The sequence below is a fragment of the Marmota monax genome, unplaced genomic scaffold, assembly GCF_021218885.2.
Source record: "Marmota monax isolate L192 unplaced genomic scaffold, Marmota_monax_Labrador192_F-V1.1 WCK01_AAM20220418_F8-fsc00057, whole genome shotgun sequence".
Taxonomy (NCBI): Eukaryota; Metazoa; Chordata; class Mammalia; order Rodentia; family Sciuridae; genus Marmota; species Marmota monax.
In genome coordinates this window covers 7,403,058-7,429,196 of record NW_026693933.1, presented here as the reverse complement: position 1 = coordinate 7,429,196, position 26,139 = coordinate 7,403,058, and the positions used below count along the sequence as shown (strand labels likewise).

The following is a 26,139-nucleotide window of genomic DNA, read 5'->3' as shown; positions in this document are numbered from 1 at the left end:
TTAATTCACTGATGATGAGAATATACTTTGAATGAAATTTGTTCTTTTTAACTTGTTAAGGTGTGTTCATAGCACAGAACATGATCTCTCTTTGTGTTACATGCACCTTAGTGCTTGCTCTTCCACTGAGCTACATCCATAGCTCTTTTTACTTATTTTGAGACAGATTCTGGCTAAATTGCTCAGACTAGGATTAAACTTGTGAACTGCCTAAACCTTCCAAGTATCTGGGATTACTACAAGTATTTGGCTCCATGTTGGGCTTCATCTACACTTGAATAAAATATGAACTTTGCTGGAATAAGATTTAAAAGTGAGTTTTTGAGTGTAATTAGTTGGTTCATTAAAAAAAAAAAAAAAAAGGCCATCTGATAGTTAGGTGCAGTGGTGCATGACTGTAATCCCAGTTACTTGACAGACTGAGGCAGGAAAAGTTGAGGCCAGTCTCAGTCATTTAGCGAGACCCTGTCTTAAAATAAAAATAACAAGGACTAGTGATGTGGTTCTGTGGTAAAGCATCCCTGGATTCAATCACCAGTGGGGCCTTCCTCTAAAATAAAACAAAAAAAAAGTCATCTTGACAATTTTAATTAGTATGTTTAAACCATATAATTATTGATTTGACTAGAATTAAGTCTATCACCTTATTATCTGTTTTCTGTTCCTTTTTCATTTTCCTTTCCCCTTTCCTTTTTATTTTGGATTTTTACAAACATTTTTTAGTTGTTGATGTACCTTTATTTTATTTACTTCTTTATATGTGGTGCTGAGAATTGAACCCAGTGCTTCACACATGCAAGGCAAGTGCTCTACTGCTAAGCTACAACTCCAGCCCCATATTTTGTATTATTTTAATAGTATTCTAATTTAATTTATAGAATTATCTAATTCTATAATGTATCAGATATTTTATAGGAGTTACATTTAATTTTTATTATTTATTCTTCCTTCTAGTTTCTCTCTAGCAATATTTATTTTTGCCATGAAGAACTTCCTTAGCATTTCTTTTGGAGCAAATCTGATGCCAAAAACTTTTTAAGTCTTCCTTCATCTGAAAATAACTTTACTTGGCTTTTGTTACTCAGGATATTTCCACTGGATATAAAATATTGAATTGACAGATCTTTTCTTTTTCAGGCCTCCAAAGTTTCTGAGGAGAAATCTGCCATCATTCAAATTTTTGTTCCCCCATATGTAAAATGTGTTATTTTCCTTTGGCTCCTTTTAAGATTTTTTCCTTTAATTTTCTTTTCTTACTTCTCTCTCAAGATACAGGAGTTTCTTCAGTAGTGTCTTCTGTTGGATGTGGCAGTGCACACCTAAAATCTCAGTAACTAGGGACGCTAAGGCAAGAAGGATCACAAGTTCAAAGCCAGCTTCAGCAACTTAGTAGGTTCCTAAGCAATTAAGCAAGACCCTGTCTCAAACAAACAAACAGGCTGGATTTGTACAGCCTCTATAGGTTTGATTCCTGGTACCAAAAAAAAAAAAAAAAAGGCCAGTTGTGCAGTTATGTTTTTTGCCTATACCTATGCAGCACCCACAGGATCAGAAACACTGGTGAAAAACACCTCTGAAACTCACCCATATTATGCACTGTTTTACAAGTTTGGTTTCACTCCTCAGTTGCCAGTTATTGTTTAATTTTCACTATTGTCATTCAGATGCTCAAGAAAACAGACTAGTGCCCCAGAGTTTTTAGTGTAATCAAATGGCACTGACAGGCTGCAGGCAGCTTGATCCATTGTGGCTGACAGTGAACTAAAAGACAACAGTTTGGACCATTTCACTAACTTCTGAGACATCTATATAAACAATACTGGGGGAAATTTCAGTGGAAGTGATGGAATTCTTATTTTTGATCCAATTTTCTTTTTTTTTTTAAGTTTTAAAATAAACATTAGGCATGCATGTGCCAAACACATTAGTGTGAAATAACCATTTTTTTTTCAAATCACAGAACTTAAAATTAAATTCATAAAATCAAAGATGTTTCTTAAAAAGTGAAAGTTCTCTAATAGTATAGTAAGTGTGCAAGATAACTACAATAAAATATTCATAAAAGTAAACTACATTAACATATGAACACATTAAATATATACATCTATACAACATATGTATTATAGACAATGTGACTTGGTCACATTGTTGTACTATTTCCCAATTAACAGGAAAAGTAACGGTAAATTTGAAGGTTAAGAAAAAACAGGTTAAATATTTACTACAACAAAAATAGAAAAGGAAGTTATCAACAAAATGATGGTGTCACACTTTTGCAAATGAAAACAGAGATTATCAAAGAAGAGATGTTATAGAAGAGAGCCAATCTATCTTCTGAGGAAACCTGTAAGAGTCTGGGACTCAAAATGGTGAGAAGGAAACAAAGAGTATAAAACAGAAAAAGTCTATACATAGAATATAAGTCCTACTATCAATTTTTGGATAAATAAAAATTGGAGCAAAATATTTGAGGATCTGTATGTATCTAAAGAAACATTACTTGGGTTTGGGTTATATTATTGAACTTTGCTAATTAGACATCTTCCAGTGTTGATACAGTGCCCCACGCAAGAGTCTTACAATGAAAGTGACCAGCCTATAATAAAGTTTTCATAATCTTTCACTTAAACATATTCTTTAATCATCATGATTAACTTGAATAAAAAAGAAGTTTCACTGTACAATTCAGAAAAAGCCAGATAGAGACAAAAAACTATATTGAATGACATATGAAAAACTCAAGATATTTACAGCAAGCACCTGCATTGCATCCATCTTATGAAAACAGCAAGCAGTAAAAAAAATAAAAATAAAAAAAAAACATGAACAATAAAAGACATTGTTGGAAATGAAAAAAAACAATTCAATAGAAATATATGACAGAGTAAAGAATGTCACAGAAAATAAAAGAACAAAGAGACATAAAATAAATAAAAATAAAGCAAAGGCATTGTATATATCTACAACTAAAAAAAATTGGTAAGACATAATTACATTGGGTATCCACCTCATAAAACGACATGAGAAAGGCATTAACCTCTGATATTCTTTCCAACAATTCATAATCTAATTCAATCAAATAATTTAGTCTCATCATGAGAAAACATTAGATAAACCCAAATTAGGGCACATCTTACAAAATACCTAACCTAGTGTTTGTCAAAGTGTAATGACAATAAAAGATAAGAAAAGAACTTGGAAATCCCAAATATTGCAAGAGACTAAGGCGCCATGACAAATAAATACAATGTGTTATTCTAGATTTAAACGTAGAGAAGTGTATTTGTGGCAAAGTCTGTAGTTTAACTAACAGTATGGTGATAATTTCTTAGTTTTCATAAGTCACTGTGGTTAATAAGAAGTTAGCATCAAGGGAACTTTCATAAAGAATACATAAAAACTTCACATTATCTTTTCAACTTTATTAAGCATAAAATTATTCCAAAATAAAAAGTAACAAAGTTGTAGGGGGAAAAAAAAATCACATCACCTTAAAAAAAAAAAAAAAAACCCAAGAGAGAATGACAATGGATTTTTAATTGGTAAAACAGAAGAAAAGGACAACTGAGTAATGCAATTAATGTTTTAAGGGAATATGATTTTGAATCTAGAACACTATATTAGTCAAATTAAGTGGAAAAGCAAAATAAAGAAGTTTTCAGACAAAATCACTATCCCTTTCTTTTCTTGATTAGGAAGCATTTCAGAATATTTTTCCAGCAATGAAAGGAGTAAACCAAGAAAAATGATGAGATCTTTGGAACCAATATGAGATCTAAACCATACAGCAGGCAAGAAAGATCTCATGATTACACTCCGACACAATCAGTCCATGTCCAATCAGAAACATGGAATCTCCAGAATATAGAGAAAATGAATGAAGTTGGTTCTATTCTTGAAAACTTGAAATAATTGCAAAAGTGATAAAGTTAGGTAATACAAAAAAAAAAGGTAGAAACTCGCTAGAGAAACTAAAAACAATATGAAGAAAACAATAACAGTACATATATGATCATAATGTAATTATTAAATAATTTTCAACTTTAAAAAATTAAGCTATTAAAAACAGATTAGCATTTATTGATGAAAATATAAGCATTTTAACCTCAAGAGAAAGAGAGGGTAACCTTTTAGGTGAGTGAAATTAAGAGGATAAAAAAATGAAGAACAGACACGTAATATCTATATTATAGAGGGGTAAATCAAGAGATGATGTGTGGCCTATATAAAGTTTGAAAAGATAAATCTTCTAGCTGGGTGTGGTGGTGAATAACCATAATCTCAGCTACTTGGCAGGTTGAAGCAAGAGGATCACAAGCCTGGGGCTAGCTATAGCAATTTAGCAAGACCCTGTATCAAAATAAAACAGTGGGACACAGCTCAGTGGTAAAGCACCCCTGGGTTCAATCTCTAGTACAACAACAAGGAGGAGGAGGAAAAAGAATAATTAATGAAATGAAGAAGAATGTAACTTAAAAAAAAAATCTTTTAAAAATATTTGCAGTGCTAGAGATCGAAATCCAGGCAAATATAAGCTCCTTTATAGGATTTGATTTTTAAACACTACATGCATGTATCATTTTGAAGACCTTTACATTCTTCCCCCAAACAAATACATCATTCACTATATTCAGCAGTGACTAAAAATAACTCATTTATTCATTCATAGTAATTCAATGTGTTTCTACTGATAGTAGTGATTAAACACTGAATAAAATGGTTCTTGCCCTGGATGGTCAAGGCTTTCAACTTAACACTCAACAGTTATTCCAAAAGGTATTTTCTCCCTCTCTCTCTCTCTCTCTCTCTCTCTCTCTCTCTCTCTCTCTCTCTCTCTCTCACACACACACACACACACACACACACACTTTTTTTGTTGTTGGTTTGTTTTTTGGTGGTGTTGGGCTCAAACCCAGGGCCTCACACATGCTAGGCAAAAGGATGTACCACTGAGCCACATCTACTTCTTCATTTTGTTTTCAACAAACTCAGTAAACATGTAGAAGTTATTATGTTAAAATCTTTTAAAAAAGTAACATTTGTAAGTATGCTGATATTGAGTTTACTATTTGTGTTACTATGTTTTATTTTTTTCATGGTGCTGGTGATAGGGCCTTGTACATGACAGGTGAATGCTCTACCATCAAGCTATATTCCTAGTCCCTAACAAATTTTAATTAAACAATTTTGGGGGGCTGTGGCTCACTGGAAGAGCACTTGCCTAGCATGTGTGAAGCACTGGGTTTGATCCTCAGCACCACATAAAATAATAAATAAATAAAACAAAGGTATTGTGTCCATCTGCAACTACAAAAATTTTTTAAAAAAAGCAATTTTGGATAGGGTGTATTTAAGACATTTGTATCAATAAACATGCATAATGTATATTTGATTCTCAATTATCAAGCTAGTAGATGATGATGATGGCATGAATCATATTTTTTTAAAAAGAGATGGCCTAAACAATTGTTAATATTTAACTTGAAAGCATATGTACACGTAAATCCTTTAGTTAACCTGTCTTGTATATCTGTGTGAATGTAGATGTGTGGCACATCAGGATTTTATAAACACATTATCTTTTTGGACAAAATGATGCAATCACAGTGTGAGATTCCACATCAAAGTTGTAATTTTTCTTAACTTCCTTAATCTTTCTTACTGCTATTCCAGGGTGGAAATACAACATTCCTCTTCTATAGACATAAATAGCAGATAATTTTCCCACAAAAGATATAACATTATTAAGGAATTAATTTTAATCACATCATAGTTGACAATATCAAGGGTGAGTTGGCATTAAAAACCTCATAAAATACAGGAAGGTATAAAAACTTTTATAAAAAACTTATAGCTCACTGCTTTAGTACTAAGTCCTCCAGGGATTGAGCCAATAAACTAATACTCATTGTTGTTACTACTATGTGTGCATGTCAAATCAGATAATTTTGCATTTAACATTTTTTCTTTTCTGAGACTGTACAAAGGAGCTAATTTCTATCTCATAGAGTTGCTGCTATAATCAACATATTCAAAATATCTAATAAATGGTAATTGATTAAAAAAAAAAAGTTAGTTCTAAGCCAGTCATGGGGACATGCCTCTAATCTCAGTTGACTCAGGAGGCTGAGGGAGAAGGATCACAAGTTAGAGGCCAGCCTCAGCAACTTGTCTTAAAATAAATAAAGGACTGATGTAGCTCAGTGGTAGAGTGCTCCTGGGTTCAATCCCCAGCTCCCTGCCATGAAAAGAAAAAGAGTCAGTTGTCTTCCTTTTGTTCCACATATACTTGGTATAAGTTAAGGTTAATTCAATAATTTACTTAAACTAATTTGTTCAGCAGTTAAATACTGATATATGACAGGCATGTTCTAAATAGAGTGGGTGCATGTTCTGAGAGACAGAGACAGAGAGACAGAGAGAGAGAGAGACAGACAGACAGATGTGGGGGGACTGCTTTCCCAGATGTCAAGACCTAATATAAACCTATGATAATTATTACAGATCAATAGAGAAAGAATGAGTAGACAATAAATGACTTCCTAGTTGGGTATAGTGGCACATCCTGTAATTCTAGTGACTTAGGAGGTTGTAAGGCAGGAGAAGCAAGAGTCTGAAGTTAGCCTCCAGCAACTTAGCAACTCTATTTCAAAATAAAAAAATAAAACGGCTAGGGATATACTTCAGTACCCCTAGGTTCACTCCCAGTATGCCCGCCCCCCAAAAAAGGAATTACCTTCCATACGGAAGAGAAATAAAATTGCAGCCCTGATTCATTTGATCACCCAAAAAAAAAAGAATTGATTGAACAAACCAAAAACCTTGACTGTTAAAAAGCCAAATTAATAAAAAGAAAACTAAAGCCATTAAAAGAAAATGTTTGAATAAACTTTAAAAAATCCTGGGAAAGAAGAAAATGTCATAAACAAAAAGCAAAAAACAAAAGATTTATATCTAACTAAATAAAACTATAGAACTTCTGCATGACAAAGTATAGCACAATAAAAAAATTGTTTGAAATATAGAATCTGCAACATATAATATGAATAAGAAAAAAGAAAACAATTCAAAAGACAAATGAGGAAAAGAAAAATGAACAGAAAAAATATATATAAATGACCCACACACATATGAAAAGATGATTGATCTCACTGATAATTAGGAAAAATACAAATTAAAAAAAAATAGAAACCATTGTAGATAGACAAAAACTTCTGAGCCCTGATGCTGCTAACAAGTGAGCACACAGCAAAGTGGCAACTAATGTCGCCTACTAGTGAGTACAGATTGTAATGGCCACTGTGAAGATCCTTTAGCTATTATTTAGCATAACCACATATACACATTCTCTAGTATCCAGTAATACAATTCTCCACATGTTCACTGAATATTCACAGCAACAAAGTTTGTGAAAGAAAAAAAAAACTAACAATAACCTCAACAGACTGGGAAATGAATTAATATAGGTAGTACAGTCATGTGACAGAATACTACATAGCTGTTAAGGCACACATACTTGAAAATATACACATATATGTGCTTGAATAATTTTTAAAACATAGTAAAATTATGACTGAAACATATTTATGGAACATTTTTTAATTTACACAAAACATTATTTTATATAGAGAATCATGAATAATTTGTGTAAAGGTATTAGAGATGCACTAAAAACTTTAACACATTAATAAATTCACTGGAGCTGTTGTCTTCAATATTGACTTTGAAAGAGATTTGTTTTACTAAATATAATTTTTTATTTTTTGTGGTCCTGGGGTTTGAACTCAGGGTCTCACATTCCTAGACCCTCAGAAAATAAAATATCAACAACTGTCAGTTCTGAGTGAGAACTGGGTATGTGTTATATTATTCTTGATGAATTTTCTGAATTTGTAAAGACAAAACAAAACTAATGAAGGTCACTTCTAAGATCAAAATCCAATTGTCTGTTTATCTATTTAAACACTGATGAAAAATATTACGGGAATTCAACAAACTAAGAACACAAGATAAGCAAAAGGAACAAATTCCTCCACATCATTTAAATACATTGATAAAGCTTACAAAAAGTAGAAAAAAAACACATTTCAGGAATGAAGTAAAAAAATTTTTATCATCAACATCTTTTACATAATTGCTAAAGTGAATTCTTTCTTCTTCATTTGCATATTTCTAATCTGACAGATGGACATTTTAGCAACAGGTTAGCTAAGTATTAAACAAACAAACAAAAAAAACAAGTAAAACATACAAGTCCTACTAAAATAAACCAACTAACCTGTATGGGTTCTTCTATGTCTCTGAAGCTCATCACTCCTTGTGAATCTTTTACCACAAAACATCCAGTTGCATATAAAAGGTCTTTCTCCAGTATGCCAGCGAAGATGTGCTCGGAGGTGAGATGTTTTGCCATAAACTTTTCCACATCCTTCAATATGACAGATATGCTGTTTCTTTTTTCCAGGTTCATTACTGCTCCTGCCAAAAAACAAAACCAAATAATAGTTACATTTTCAAATCTAAGTTTATAACTATGAAAAACTAAAAGGGAATCAAGATAATTAAATGGTGCTTTTCTGAATAGGTTTGTTTAATCATAATCTCACAACAGCAGTTAAAGTCAGAAAGACTTCAATTAAAGAAAAAATAACCAAGTGTGGTGGTATATACCTGAAATCCCAAAGAGACTTGGGAGGCTGAGGCAGGAGGATCTCAAGTTTAAGGCCAGCCTTAGCAACTGAGAGCTTTAGCAATTTAGCAAGACCCTGTCTCGAAACATAAAATAATGAAAAGGATGGGGTAGCTCTGTGCTTAAACACCCTGGAATCCAATTCCTAGTACCAAATAAAATAAATAAATCGGGTTTGTGTATTGAACAAAAATTGCTATTAAAAACTTGTAAACTTCCTCAGTGCTTACGTCTACTATGGACCTCAGGTTCCTTCCCTCATAGGCTCTCACCTTGGGGGAATAATCTCTTTAAGCTTTTTAAGACATTTTAAAATTCTCCTCTGAAATATCAAAAGGATGGCTAACTCCTGTTCAAAGTATAAGGTGCAGAATTTTATTTCCAGCAGGACAGTGTGAGGAGGAGTTCCTTGGATCTGCTTGCCAGCAAAACTGGTAAAAATTATAAAACAAAATATCATTTTTGTTTCTGGCAATGGTCCTTCTAGGAACAAATAACAGTAAACACACGTTTATTCAAGAAAATCTAACAGAACTGGTAAGAGCAACCACAAGCCTATGGTTTTTGAACCAAGACTCAATCCTTCCCCTCTTGCCCCCATCTTCATGACACAGGAAACAGATGCAGCCAAGAACAGGGTTCCTTTTCCTCCCACCTCTTAGCTGAAGGGCTATATCCCCAGGAGGAGCAGGATACAGCATTTCTCATCCTACCCCCAGCTACCCACTGTTGTGACTAAGTTCTAGTCAGTGTGTGGCTGAGAAATCTTGAGACTCTCTTTTTCCATCAGCCCCCAACCCTGGAACATAGGCACTACCTTGGATGTGACAAGATGAAAAATCTATGACCCAAATGGACAGTAAGCTATTTCATTCACAATTCATAAATTGGAGCTTCTAAGCTGGAAGAGGCAAGATGAGAAGACCTGAGGCTATTGCTACCCCTGCCACCATGCACTCAGCTCCTAAAACAGGGTGTCACTCAGAGAGAAATGTGCCATCTTTCAACCACCAGCTAGAAAGCCATGACTCAAATTTTGCCCAGAAAGAGATAAGCACACCATCAGAGAGTTCCAAATCTCTTCCTAAAGGAAGTGACAATTTACAATGAAGCTGAATAAGTTCAAGTCTAAGGGTGTCTCAAACAAATAAATATTATTACAAAAGAGGATCGGGAGATTTAACAGCTTCATTAGATATATAGGCTCACCTCAAAATTAGTTCAATCATAAATGAAAAAGGGGACATCACTATCAATCTTACAAAAATAAAAAGAATTATAAAGGAATTACTAGACAGACAAATTCTAGAGACAAAATGTAAAACTGACTCAGGAACAGTCGGTCAGAATAAATCCATAATGAGAAAAGAGATTGATTTAGTAATCAAAACTACCCAAAAGTAAAGTCCAAGATAAAGAGCTTTACTGGTCAATTCCAGAAAGCATTTAAAGAATATCAATTCTTCAAAAATGTTTTCGAAAATAAAACTGGAGAGAACATATCTCCAGTCATTCTATGGGGCCAGTATTACTATTCCCAAAACCAGATAAGGACATTACAAGAAAAGAAAACCAAAGACCAGTATCTCTTTTGGGTATAGATGTAAAAATTCTTGACAGTATACTATCAAAGTGAATCCAACAACATATAAAAAGAATTATACACCATGATCAAGTTGGATACGTTCCAGAAATGCAAAATGCTTTAATATCTGACAATCAACTAATGTAACATATTGGTAAAATAAAAATATAAGCACATGATCACCACAACAAATGCAGGAAAGCACATGAGACAATCAAATATCCTTTCATAATAAAAATACTCAACAAAATAGGAATAGAAAGATGTTTCCTTAACTTGATAAAGGGACTCAGAGCTAGATCAGAAACAAAACAAGGATGTATACTTTTGCCACTTCTATTCAACATTGTACTCAAAGTTCTAGACAAGGCAATTAACGTGAGGGGAAGGAGAGAGCGGGGAAGAGAGAAACTGAACTCTCTCTCTAGAGTGGAAAATTGTAAAATCTTTATTCACAGATGCCATAAACGTACATATAGAAATCCTAAGGGATCTACTGAAAAAAAAAAAAAAAAAAAACTACTAGAACTAATGAAAAAATTTAGCAAAAGTTTTAGGCCAGCAGATCAATATATTAAAAGTTTATTTTTTACAACTAGAATGAATAATCAAGAAAACCATGTCATTTATAATATGCAAAAAGAATAAAATCAGAATAAATTTAACGAACATGCTAAAATTATATTCTAAAAACTATAAAACATTGACAAAAAAATCAGCAAGAATCTAAATCACTAGAAAAACCTCTCATTTGCATTGGTCAAAAGATTTAATATTGTTAACTTGGCAATATTCCCCAAATTGATTTGCAGATTCAATGTAATTCTCATCAGAATCTCATCTAGCATCTTCATAAAAACAGACAAGTTGATGCTAAAAGTCACATAAAAGTGAAAGTTTTGCTAAGTACGTGAAATTTTGAAAAATAACAAAAGTTGAAAGACACCACATTTCCTGATTTCAAAAGTTATAACAAAGTCACAGTAATCATGACAGTGTGATACTGGCATAAAGATAAATATAAAGTTCAATAAAATAGAATTAAAAGTCCAGAAATAAACCCATATGTCTATGGTAAATTATTTTTGACAAGGGTACCAAGATTAGTCAGTGGGAGAAAGGATAGTCTTGTCAATAAATGAATGGTGTTGGACAAAACCCTTACCTCACACCACATACAAAAATTAACCCTAAGTTGATTAAAGATCTGAAGAGTAAAAACTATAAAACTCTCAAAAGAAAATTAGGATTCTTCATGGTCTTAGATTTGACAATGAATTAAATATCACACCAAAACCAGAAATAACCAAGGGGGGAAAAAGAAAACAGAAAAAAAATTGAATTCAAAACCATTGGTGCTTGATGCAAAGGATACTATTCTCCAAAGATATACAAATGACCAAGAAATGCATGAAAAGATGTCAACATCAACAATCATCAGAAAAATTCCAGTCAAAACCACAGTGAGATCCCTCTTTAATCCTACAATTGGATATAACAAGTCAGACCAAGTGTGGCAATGATATGAAGAAATTGGAATTCTTACATACCACTGATAGAAATGTAATATGGTGCAGTCACTTTGGAAAACAGCCTGGCAGTTCCTCAAATGGTTAAACTACATGACCCAGCAATTCCATTCCAAGGCACATACACAAGAGAAATGAAAAACCTGTATCCACACAAACACTTCTACTCAAATGTTTACAACACATTATTCATGATTCTCAACAGGGAAAAAAATCCCAAATATCTACCAAGTGATGAGAAAAACAAAATACAGTCCACAATATGGAATTATTCATCCATAAAAAAGGAATGAAGTATTAATCGTGTCATCATATGGAAAGACCTTGAGAACATTAATGCTAAATAAAAGAAGCCATCCACAAAAGACCATAAATTCCATGATTCTATTTATATGAAATGTCTAGAACAGACAAATCTATAAAGGCAGAAATTAGTCTCACAGTTGCGTAGACTGAGAGGGCTGGGAGATTGAGAGCTAAAGAACACAGGACTTCTTAAAAAAAATAGGATTTCTTTTGAGGATAAAAAAATATTCTAAAATTGATTATGGTGATATTTGTACAATTTTGTGAATACATAAAAACCACCAAACTATACTCTAAATGGGAAAATGTCACGGTGTGTGAGTTATTTTTATATTAACAAGGGTGTTTAAAATTTTTACAAAATAAAAGAAATCCACTTTTTAAAAAATATGAGGTACAAGGCAGAGGATCACTCAAGTCTCACTCCTAGAATAGTCTAATTCCCTTCATAACATATTTCAGATTCTAGGCAACAAAGTCAGTGAGGTTCTAGGAATCAAAGTAGGTAGCCAACAACTTCACTGGGAGTACTGATTTTATAACTTTGAGAGTTAAAAGAGTTGAAAACAGAGCATTTACCTTCCTTCTCCTTCCCTACAATTAGGACAGGAACAGGCAACTCTTCGAAGCCTCTTGCCAGGTTGCACCTCTTGGTCAGAAGTCTGCTGGCTTTGCTGCAAATGCACTTGAGTGAGTTGATCAGGACTAACAGCACCTATTGTGGCATTAGCAATTCCTCCAACTGCTACCGTTACAGGAGCTATGGTAGCTTGCTGGACTTTCACTCCATCTTGTCCTTGCTGCTGACCTAAAAAGGAACAGGGGGAAAAAAGAGAGTAAATGATATTCTCTATTTCTAAAGAAAGGAAATAATTCCATGTAATTTATTTATTTACTTTTGCAGTACAGGGATTAAAATTAGGGCCTTACATATGCTAGGCAAGCACTCTAACTTTGAGCTATATCCCCAGTCCCCATGTAGGTATTTTAAAACTAATATATTTGTTCTAATAATCTGTGTCATGTACAAAAGAGTTAATGACTCATATATGCCAACTCTCCTAAAATTTAATATTCATTTTGATTTTAGTAGCTCAGAGTATCTCTTTCTCTAGTTCATGGGGCCATACATAAATCAGTTAACCTTCCTTGTGGCTTAATTTCTCCCTCCAACTGTAAAAGGAAGATAATAATACTTGCCACCTACCTATCTCAGTGAAGTACTGTGGGGATTCATGAGATATTTGAAAAACATTCTGAGATCCTCAGATGAAAAATGCTACATAAATACAAAGCATTATTACTATTTCTACAGTAAACAACATGTATTAATCGCGCCGAGAAAATACAGAAGAAAAAAATAACAAAGGATTAACTTTTATGGACATTTCTTATTTCTCAATCATTTAAGCAAAATTAATCCCTTTATTGAAAAGTCATTTTTGTATTATGCACAGTTAACTGGTTTTCTAAATGTAAACCACTAATGACTATTACTTACCATCACTACAGCAATAAAAAGACAGGATATTGTTATTCATTCATGTTTTATAACGTAGGCTTCACCTCTCAAATTAGTATATACACTAACTCAGCTTCTTCACTTAGGAAAAAAACTATGCATAATATGACCAAAAAGTATCTATTTGCATGGTTTAACATTACCCTGAAGTAAAACTGAGTAAATCTTATAATCACCCTTTTTCCAACATAGTTCTACACTCTGACCATCAGAGGTAGCAATATCAAGTAAATGAATAGACTGAAAAACAAAAAAAAAATCATCCGTTTATGAAAGAATGCTCCCATCTCAGAGAGTTGATGTAAAGATTAATTACGTTAATACTTACAAATCTCTTATGGTACAAAATTTTCATTACATGTTAGCTATTATTACGAGTCTCCACTGAGTGGGTGGCAACATAAGGATAAAACATATTAGCAGAAACAAACATGTGGGTCCTGGCTGTAAAAATAAAGGAATGTTTTTTAAAACTGCACTTACAGTACGTTAAACATATGGAATAACCAAGAAAAGACAATAAAAATTACCAAGTAAGAAAACAGCATGCATTTAACTAAACAAATTTAAACCCCTGACTCTCCCAGCCAAAGTAATCTCAACCTTCTCTGTATCCACAGCACTCTGAACTCTGTGGGAATACCCTTCTCTGAATATAAACACAGCCATCTTGAATATTGATAAGGGTCTGGTTCCAGCAGGATCCCCACCCTCATGCCCTGCCCAACATACAGATACCAAAATCTACAGATGCTTAAGTCCCTTATACAGAATAGCACAATATTTGTACATAATCTATGCATTCTCCACTCACTTTAAATTATTTTTTTAAAAGATTACTTATAATAAATACCTAATACAATGTAAATGCTATATAAGTAGTTTGCTGCATTGTTTGGGGAATACAGACAAGGGGCAAAGTCTGTATATACTCAGCACAGATGCAGACACCTGATACTTCTGAAACAGTTTTATGAAATAAATTTTTAAGTAACTCAAAATTTCTTGGTATTGTGGTTACACACTATGGTAGAACAGGCTGAGTATAGCCTTCTTTTTTCTTTCTCCCATGCTAACAGAGGAAAAAAGCACTCCAAGGCTGCTTGCAGCAGTCAGGCAATCTCTCTTATTCCACTGTTTTAGTCTTTTCTTTTTTCTCAAATACGGAAATTTGGCCAAGGCAGCAAGACAATAGACTTTGAGATACTCAACAACATTTAGAATGGGTATATGAGAGGAAAAAAAAAACCAAAAAACTCACTTCTTGCACATTTACCTTTGTCACCAATTGAGTGGTCTTTTACTTCAATAGAGTATTAAATTTGAGGCTTATAAGTTTAGAAAAAGAAGGGAAAGCAGGTTTAACTAATAAAGGAAAATACATATTCTATGTACACAAGCCTAGTTCTCTGGGTTTTGAGGAAGGGGAACTTGCCTAAGGCAACAAAGTATCATTCTGACTTGATTTCTCATATACCTAGCTCCCCAAGAGATGATAAAGATTGAGTTAGAATTTAAGAATTCCCAGTTTCACTAATCAGATATTCCATCATAGTATTAGTCACAGAATTATTTCCAACAAAGGCCGCTCAGGACAGAGAACATCTGTGTGGTTTTGTGTCGTTTTTACTTTAGCTATCAAAGTTCCTGGCACACTGGAAATATTCAGTGACTGTTTCTTAAATAAAGTGAATGGGAATTTAAAATTCAAACAAACGCAGAAGCTTTCTTCTGAAACAAGGCCAATAATACATCAGAATGCTCCTAGATGCTAGCTAGTCTGCCATATACACGTAACGTTGGTGGCAAGATGATAAGAAGAGCAAGTGGACGTTTACCTTAATTCCCTCCAGCTTTATTAACACAGAATTCAGGCAACTTAAGAGCTGAGCTGGGGTTTAAGTCACAACCTGCTACCAAAGTCACTGTATTTCTTCTCCCTCAGGTATTGAATTTATCCTATAACATACTTTCAACAAATTCAGCAAGATCTCTCTTAAAAAAGAGTATTAAAAATATACCTCACAGGCAAGGCAGCTAACAGTATTGCTTGCCAATAATAAAGTTTGAGATGTCAAATACCAAAATTTTGAAAAATCTCACATCCATTAATTAATTAATTAATTAATTAATTAAGAGTTTTAAGAATACTGCATGCTCACCATTGAAAACTAAGAGGGAAGAAATAAAATCATGCATATAGCCATTACCCATAGATTGCCACTTATTACCATTTTGATGTATTTGTTTCTAATCTTTTGTTCAGCACATTTTGATACTGATGCAATTCTACTACAAAATGGTTCTGTATTCTTCTTAATAAGTACTTCCAAGCTATTACATTTAAGATAATAAGTGTACATTATTTTATCATATACATACAACATAACTTATAAAACTACTGCTCTACAATCAGACATTTAGATTATTTCCACTTATGATAAGTAACATAAATAATGAGTTACTTGAACAAAAATACTTTTACTCACTATTTTCAATGGATAGTCCAGAAGTGAGATTACTAGGTCAAAAGGTATGAAACATTTATAAGATTTCATACAGATTATGGAATTTCAGGAGTGTATGAAAAGAGCTGCATTCCTTTACATTCCACTAGAAGTATGAGAACACTACTGCATCTCATGCACAAGAGAAATTCAGTAAGAATTTTAAATTATTTGACAGACAAAAAAAAAAAAATAGAGCTGGAGATGTAGCTTAAAGGTAGAGCATTTGCCTAGCATGTGAGAGACTCTAGACTAAACCCCTAATGCTACAAATACATACATACAGAGTTAAATGTAAAAACAAAATAACAAATATTATAAGAAAATACAGAAGAACCAGTCTTTTCAACAAGACTCCAATACAAAAGATGAAGGAAAATACTGATAAATTTGGCCTTATCAGAATTTAAATTTCTGAAGTATACAACTCCAACTCCATCTGATCAACTCTTAGACCAAAGTCTTTGAAATCACCATGACTCTTGATTCTTGCTTTGTTTTATATTTGATTACCAAACCTGCTGACTCATCCTTCAAAAATTATCCAACATTCAAGGACTTCTCCATCATTCCCACAGCTTGCATTTTTTTTTTTTTTTTTTTTTTTTTTTTTTAGAGAGAGAGAGAGAGAGAGACAGAATTTTTTAATATTTATTTTTTAGTTTTCGGCGGACACAACATCTTTGTTTGTATGTGGTGCTGAGGATCGAACCTGGGGCCGCATGCATGCCAGGCGAGCGCGCTACCGCTTGAGCCACATCCCAGACACTTTGTCAAAGACACTTGCTTGATCACAATACAACACAACAGCTTCCAAACTGGTCTTTCTGCTACCACTGCCCTATCTATTAATAAGTTCCAGGGTGCCAGAAGGATCACTCTAAAATGTAAAGTCAAATCAAGTCATTACTCTGCTTAATGACTGCCTATAAAGTCCTACATAAACTGGTCACATTTACCTCCCTAAAAGCATCTCCAGGTGTATTCTACCTCAGCCATGCTGATTCCTTTTTCTGTTCCTTGAATATAATAAGCATAGTTCCAAAGTGATGTTTCTGCTCTCTATCTCTGCCTAGAATAGTCTTTCCCCAAACTATGTATATAAAAATTCCTTACTTCCTTCAAATCTTTGGTTTAATGTCACCTCCTCAATGTTGTCTGCCTTACACCAACTGTTCTATTTAAAACTCAATCCTCTCCAGCAATCCCATTTCCCTTACATTCTGTTTAACTTTTCTTTTTCCACATACCAAAGGATATTTATTGCAACTGTTTCTAACAGTGAAAATTCAGAAACAAATAACTAAGAATTGGGGGGAAAGATAAATGCTGTGAAAGAGTTGAAAGATGGAATGTAATGTAGTAGTCAAAAAGAACAATAGAAATACTTAAGTACTGTCTGTTTTAAAGCATATGGTTATATGAAAACAGAGTTCCTAGTAAATGTTTATATTATAGTACTATAAGGCTCCTACAATGACATTCACATGTAGTAAAAGAGAAAAAAGTGGGAAAAAATCTGAAAGGATATATAATATATAATATTTAAATATTATATTTTATATGTAATATAAATATATAATATTTGAAAGTATTTTCTTTAAAAGGGGGTTGAGGGGCTGGGGATGTGGCTCAAGCAGTAGCACGCTCGCCTGGCATGCGTGCGACCCGGGTTCGATCCTCATCACCACATACAAACAAAGATGTTGTGTCCGCCGAAAAACTAAAAAATAAATATTAAAATTCTCTCTCTCTTTAAAAAATAAAAATAAAAAAATAAAAGGGGGTTGAGACTAGAGCATAGTCAAAGGAAACTTCAGTCTCACTTATAATAGTTGCAATTTTTATTTTTGAGGAAAAAAAACATTTTCATGTATTGCTAATATGACTAATTTTAAAAGGGAAATTTTAATAATCTATTACTGATTTTATCTATATTTATTAGATTTCTAATAGAGTTGAACATGTTTTTCAAATGTTTACTGGTCATTTGAATATTTCTTGAACTGTGTGTTTATATCCTTTGCCATTTATGTATAAGGAGTCAGGTCTTTTATGTAGCTCTACTTATTAAGGACCCCTAGTTTAATGTGTTGAAAATATTGTTTATGGTGTACACACTTTAACCAAACTTTGGACACTTTAAACAAAAAGGAACATAGAGGAAAATAGAAATAAAAAATATAAAGATACAACTTGTGAATTTCCTTCACCTATTATTAACATGATTCATGCTCTTTACACAAACCCACTGAGGTAAATCAGTCAGTCATTAACACCTTCATTTTACAGATAAGAAAACAGACCCAAGATAATCCAACTGGGCCTATTCTTCTTCTTTTTTAAATTTTTTGTACCAAAGATTGAACCCAGGGATGCTTAGCCACTGAGCAACATCCCTAGCCCTTTTTCATATTTTATTTAGAGAGACAGGACCTCACTGAGTCACCTAGGGCTTGGCTAAGTTGCTGAGGCTGGCTTTGAATTCATGATCCTCCTGTTTCAGCCTTCCCAGCCACTGGGATTACAAGAGTATGCCACTGTAGCCAGCTGGGCCTATTTCTTCCTATGGAAAACATAATGATTTCCAAGCTTTTTGTTTGTTTGTTATAGTGAATATCAGGTTACATTACTGGGTAGGTAATATAACCCAGAAAATGGAAAAACTAAGCAACCTCAACTGTCTACTACCTACTTATAAATAAATTAACCCAACTATCATTTCAATGAAAACCACCTATTTAATAATTATCAAACAGTATCAGAACTCAACTAATGTTTATGGTTTTCATTCATATCATTACTATCACAAACTAAAATTGAACATAGGAAAATTAAAATATGGTACCTTGTATGTTACCTTTAACAACTACATGACTCTGAGATTAAATCTTTTGAAAAGAAGACAATATAAATTTAGGAATAGGCTTTGACAGATTTGATAGACCCAACTAAAAAGATTCCACAGTAGAAAGTGAAAACAATAATATCCTAGAGGTTTGGAAATTATACAAAACACTTCTTTGTTTTATGCAAGGCTACAACTATGTGTTTCCCTACAGGATCACAGGTTCAAGGCTAGCCCAGGTGACAGATTAGTGAGATCCTGTCTCAAAATAAAAAAAGATGGATGTAGCTCAGTAGTGGAACACTTGCCTCTAACAAGCACAAGGCCCTGGATTCAATCCTCAGTACCAATAAATAAATAAACAGAAAGAAAGCAAGAAAAGAAAAAAAAAATCAAGCAAACACAAAAGTAGAGGCAAGAGGATCCCAAGTTTGAGGGCAGCATGAGCAACTTGATGAGGCTCTGCCTCAAAAATAAATTTTGAAAGGACTGGGGATATAGTTTAGTGGTAGAACACTTGCCTAGTATGTGCTAGGCCCTGGATTCAATCCCCAGTACTAGAAGGGGAAATAAACCCCACCCAAAAAAAGCAAAAAACAAGCAAAGAGAATGCTGTTTGCAAAAAAACAGATAAAAGTGGTATCTCAAACTTTTTTATCTATCACTAGAAATTCCTTGACACCAGAATACATGTGTTTTATGTGTACATATAATTATAATTACAATTTAATTTATAAAAATAATTATAAAATACATAATTTGTAAGTACCAAATATACATAAGTGGATGCTTAATTTGACTGGAAACAAATTTTTAATATTTCCTTCCTTCCTTTCTTTTTAATGAACTTTAGGGCTGGGCTAGTCAGGCCTCACTAGCCACAATGAAATTGTATGTAATTCAATTTTTTTAAATATTTTTTTTTAGTTATAGATGGACACAATATCTGTATTTTATTTATTTATTTTTATGTGGTGTTGAGGATTGAACCCAGGGCCTCAAGCACTCTTGGCAAGCGCTCTACCACTGAGCTCCAGCTCCAGCCCCAGCCCCTGTAATTAAATTTTTTGTTTTCAATGAAATTGTATGCAATTCTGTTTTGCTGTACTAGAAATTGAAGCCAGGCCTTTTGTATGCTAGGCAAGAATTCTTACACTATACTTCCAACCTTTCTTCCTGATTTTTATTTTGAAAAGCAAACAGACTAAAGTATTAAAATTTGTGTTAAGGGAGTTAAAAGCTCACAGTTAATTTTGCTCAGAAGTTAATATATTGGTGTGGTTTGAAATGATTATATTCATCAGCAGAACTAGAGATCTCCCTGATCTATCTACGTGGAAAAAAAGTACTGAATAGTAAGAATTTATCAACATTCATTGAGAACTACCATCTTGAAAAACAACTGTAACTGGAAGACAATATTCCAAATATCAGAAAGATAACCACAATAGAAGTGGATGAAATTTCAGTTCCGAGGAAAATCCTAATGACAACCTTACCCTTTTTCATACTTCACACATAACCTGCTGGGATAGGTTATTAGTCCAAAAGATTACCTACTTCCCTATCCTCTGAGTCAACCCTCACCAATTAATTTTGATTATTATTTGGTTTCTAGATTCTCTGGCACAACAAATACAAGATTAAGAGCATTTCAGTAACTGAAAAGATCTGTATCAGATCTTAAAAGAAAAATACACACTCAAGTCCTTCCCTATCCGAAGATTCATCTTCCTATACTCTCAATTTCTGTGAAACCAGATTGTCCTCCTTTCTCCACTGTACACACTAAGCAATCCAAGACGCAAATTCGCCCATGATATTATACTTAAGGTCCCTTGAAGGCTGCCCGTAACTTTCAGGATGCAGTTTAAATTCCTTATCAAGAAAAGAATATTTCTGACCTGGTCCTTACCACCTTGACTTGAGTACATGAACTCGTGGTCACAGCACCTGAAGTTATCCATAAATCCCAGATTATACCATGCCATTACATGAGCCTGACCTTCAGCATTAGATGTTTCTTTGCCAGTATGGCTGATGTCATTCTACCTGAACTATCCTGTATTACCTCCTTCAGGGACCCTTCCTCACAAAGTCCCTCATTTTATTATAAAGCCACATTTAAATGTTCTCATAGAAGACAGTCCTTCCATTTAAAAAAATACCACACTATATCGTAACTAATCTGATTTCCAACCTGTTAACATCCCTGATCCAATTATATACTTACACACTCTGTTATGCCTTCTTTTGTGTTATATCATCTATACCTAACACAGTACTTGGCACACAACAGGCCCTCAACAAATAGGTACTATATGAAAAAACAAAATCATGGCCTTACAAAGCCTTTCTCTATCAGCCTCCAAGATATTGTTGTTCTTCCTCTGTTTTCAAACTTTTCTGAAGTATATTATACACTTAATATTGTCACTATGCCCTCATATTTAAACCCTCACCCCAATTTTTTATTTAGAAATCCCTTAGTTTTATAAAGTTGCACACCCCTACAGACTTTCTGGGGCAATAAAAATGTTCTACATTAGTGCTTTCCAATATGGTCTCCTCTAGACACATATGGCTAATAGCACATGAAATGTGGTTAATGCAACTGAAGATGTAAATTTTTAATTACTTTTACCTTAAAAAACCACATGTTGGCTATCATATTGAACAATATAGGTCTTACATCTCATCAAATAATTCAAATACAAAATCCATTAAACTTTCTCACTCTTCAAGTCATCTTAATAACATTCGATACTGAGATTCCTCTTCGTTGTTGACAGATCATCCTGTGTTCTCTCTCTCGCTCTCTCTCACTCACTCATTCTTTCTCAGCTCTTATTCTTAGCTCAACTGTCTCCTTTTGGTCCCCAAAGGTCAGTGTCAGAACTTCAAACAAAAGCTGTTGTCTCATCAATTCCATTTATTACCACAATTTCAATCACCAGCTCTCTGCAGAATTCCAAATCTAGAATGCCAATTCTGATCCCTTCTCACATCTAGTCTCCAAATACAAACTAAACATTTCCAATAAAATGATTTACTATTAGCTAAATAGTAAATCTAACATAACAAATATGAAAGTTCAAGTTCACCCCATTCTTTTTCTCAGTGTTATTTCTTTCAGTGGTACAATTATACCCATGGTCATCCATACTTAAACTTACTAAAATTCCTTTAGTTTTCCTCTCTATAATCATGAATCAAATACTGTAATTTTTCTTAAGGACTCCTGAAAAATCACACCTTGAAATCAAGTTCAGATTTTTATCACTGATATCTGGACTAAATCTGTGGTATAAAAACTGATTTCCCTATTTCTCTTAGTGTTTTAGTTTTATTATCCAGCACTACAAGTGAAACTCCCCTCAAAAAGTATACACCTTCACACATCTCTTCAATGACTTGTCACCTGTCCTTGGTCTGACACCACCATTCTAAAACCAGACTTCTATCAATCTGGACAACTTCATCTTCTAGCATTTCCCTCAAAAGCTCCACAACAGTTTAGATGGTCTACCCATTCTATCTTAAATATGTGAACCATATTCCAGATTCCTTTCTTTGTACCTGCTGTCTCCTCAGTCTATATGCTTTGCTTCTTTATTCATGTTTGTGAAGGCTCTTCTTTTCTTTAGGAATCAGTTCAAGTCTCCTGGGTTTCATGAAGTCTTGGATTTCTGCTATGGCTCTCAGTGACTTCATTCCACTCTTAATTTCAGTATCACTACCTTTTTTCATTCATTTCACTTTTAATACATGTCATCATCTATTATTCCTATGTTCTACCTTTTATATGAATGAATACTGTGTCCCCTCAACAAGAACCTAAGCTTTTAGAAGGCAAAGATTTCCACCTTTATGTTCTAGCACTTACCCTTAACTGTGTTTATACTTTGTAAGTCGGAATGTTCATAAATAATCACAAAGAGATATGCTGTTCAAGTGGGAACACACAGAGAAAAAGAGAAAGAAATCTAGATACTAAACATTAAATGGGTAAAATGAAAAAAAAAAAAAAAACACAAGGAAAAGCAATCTGACATGAGAAGAGAATATGGGCAAAAGCAACCACCGAATCAGACCTTAGTATATTAGCCATCTAAAAATAGCATAATCTTATCACAGTGATCATCAATGACTCTTGGGATCTTTCTCTTGCATAGAAAGTTCACCCAAATGAGCACTACTTAAAATAAATGAGTAAAACATAGGGTTTATGATTTCCTAATCATCTTTTCTCCCCTACAATGATATTTATTTTAATGAAACCTGATATATCAAGGCAATCTGGCAGCCAGGGTAGGTGGGTAAAAGAATTTCCAAAATTACAATGATAGCCTTAATTTCAAAGAAGTTTATAGCTGATCTGTCCAGCCCTGGAAATACAGAACTGGCACTCAGAGGTAAGAGGGTACAGTATGCCCTGTCAGTTCTTAGGGTCACAGCTTAAAATAGTTGCTCAGTAGGGCCAAGGGAGGCTAGTCCAAGACTGTTACACTGCCATAGAGCAGTCTAACCTAACCCCACAGATGGCTATTTTAAGCTGCATCTCCAAACAGCATATTGAGCAAGGAGGAAATACTAGCTTTCTACTTTCAAGTATAGATGAACTAGCCACAATTTTCCTATAAAAATTTAATGGGGATCATTCTAACCATGGAACCATCCTCCATATTCTACTATGTAATCCAGACCTATGTTCAATTGTGAGGAATTCAGCTCTAGTTATTTCTTTTACCCACAATTAAGATGAGAAGAGTAGGTAGGTACATATATTTGAGTGGGAAAAATTATATTTAAATATGATTTTTTTTCCTAGACAAAATAACAGTTGGCATATTGAGGAGAGGAGATCAGAACATAAGCAAAGAAAAGGTTTTATCATTTACCTGATTAATTGACACTATGACCGAAAAAACAAAATCTCATTTATATATATGAGCTTTGATAGGACAACCATTTCTGCACTTTATAGACTAATTTGAATACTTTATAGGAGAATTCAGACAAGGAAAGGAATGAACTTCACTATAAAAGTATAATCAAAACTTCTAAGAGTTAAAAACTCTTTAAATCAAGAGTATTTTATTCTTCTAGTGTCTTCAACACAATAATTATCTCCAAAAGACCATGTATTTGTATATTGCTGTTTTTTAAAATTAGATTCATGTAATTTACTGCTCATACTAAGATAGTTCAAGAATCTTTCCACATATGTGCACTTAACCATTATGTATGGCAACAGATGAGAAATGAATGATATAAATAAAAGAACAACTAATGAAAAGAACCAACGATTGATTACAATCATATCCCTTTCCCCTTAATCACACTGGAGGCTTAATTACTATTTTAGATTTGTATTTTGTTATCCCTTGGGGAAAAAAGTCATGTGCTTTTATCAACTTGGGCAGAAAATTATCTATTTGTGATCAAAGAATACTTCTGGCCTGTTTACCTTTGATGATTCTGAAAAAAGGAAAAGAACATGAAACTGTTCTTATTTCTAGATGTAGTAAATACAGGTTGACAATACCTTATCCGAAATGCTTGAGACCACAGCTATTTTGGATTTCAATTCTCTTTTTCAGGTTTGGGAATATTTTCATAAACATAATGAGATATCTTGGGATGTGACCTAAGTCCAACATGAAATTCATTTATGTTTCATACACATCTTATACACATAGCCTGGAAATAATTTTGTATATTTTCAGTGTGCTGGCATTTTGATAGCAACCTATCACACAAAGTCAGTTGTTGAATTTTCCACTCTTGCCATCAAGTCAGTGCTCAAAACATTTCCAATTTATCTGGGTTCAATCTGATGACTGCCATTAAAAAGAAAAGAGAACAGCTTCTGATTTCAGAGCATTATGGATTTCAGGTGAGGTATGTTCAACCTGCACTTAAATTCAGAGAATGGCTTAACTTTTTTTTTTAATACTCAAAATTGCTTTTATTTTAAAAAAAATACTTAAGAATCAACTTAACAAAAGAGGTGAAAGACCTCTACAATGAAAACTACAGAATGCTAAAGAAAGAAATTAAAGAAGACCTTAGAAGATGGAAAAATCTCCCTTGTTCTTGGATAGGCAGAATATTATCAAAATGACCATACTACCAAAAGCATTATACAGATTTAATGCAATTCTAATCAAAATCCAATGACATTCCTCATAGAAGCAGAAAAAGCAATCATGAAATTCATCTGGAAAAATAAGAGACCCAGAAAAACCAAAGCAATCCTTAGCAAGAAGAGTGAAGCAGGTGGCATCACTATACCAGACCTTAAACTATACTACAGAGCAATAGTAACAAAAACAGCATGGTTCTGGCACCAAAACAGACTTGTAGACCAATGGTACATAATAGAGGACACAGAGACAAACCCACATAAATACAGTTATCTCATATTAGACAAAGGTGCCAAAAACATACATTGGGAAAAAAACAGCCTCTTCAACAAATGGTGCTGGAAAAACTGGAAATCTACATGCAGCAAAATGAAATTACGCCCCTAACTCTCAACATGCACAAAACTCAACTCAAAGTGGATCAAGGATCTAGGAACTAGACCAGAGATCCTATGCCTAATAGAAGAAAAAGTAGGCTCAAATCTTCATCATGTTGGATTAGGCTCTGATTTCCTTAACAAGACTCCTATAGAGCGCAAGAAATAAAATCAGGAATCAATAAAAGGGATGGATTCAAACTATAAAGCTTCTTCTCAGCAAAAGAAACAATCAGGGAGGTGAAGAGAGAGTCTACAGAACAGGAGCAAGTTTTTACCACATGCATACCAGATAGAGCACTAATCTCCAGGATATATAAAGAACTCAAAAATATTAACACCAAAAAAAAAAAAAAAAAAAAAAAACCAAATAACCCAATCAATAAAAGGGCCAGGGAACTGAATAGACACTTCTAAGAAGATACACAATTGATCAATAGATACATGAAAAAATGTTCAACATCTCTAGCAATTAGAGAAATGCAAATCAAAACTACTCTTGAGATTTTTACCTCACTCCAGTCAGAATGACAGTTATTAAGAATACAAGCAACAAAAAGTGTTGGCAAGGTTGTGGGAAAAAAGGCACACTCTTACATTGCTGATGGGACTGCAAATTAGTGCAAC

The 26,139-nt window shown here is 33.5% G+C and overlaps 1 protein-coding gene across 2 annotated transcripts in view; it reads right to left on the bottom strand.

Annotated features, from left to right (window-relative positions):
- Sp4 (Sp4 transcription factor) overlaps window positions 1-26,139 on the bottom strand; it is a 57,757-nt gene that overhangs the window by 7,698 nt on the left and 23,920 nt on the right. For both annotated transcript variants that reach the window (XM_046463620.2, XM_046463621.2), the window contains exons 4-5: window positions 12,689-12,917; window positions 8,279-8,478 (exon numbers count right to left, since the gene is read on the bottom strand). In XM_046463620.2, coding sequence (XP_046319576.1) covers window positions 8,279-8,478; window positions 12,689-12,917 — 429 coding nt within the window. The remainder of the gene's footprint in view (window positions 1-8,278; window positions 8,479-12,688; window positions 12,918-26,139) is intronic.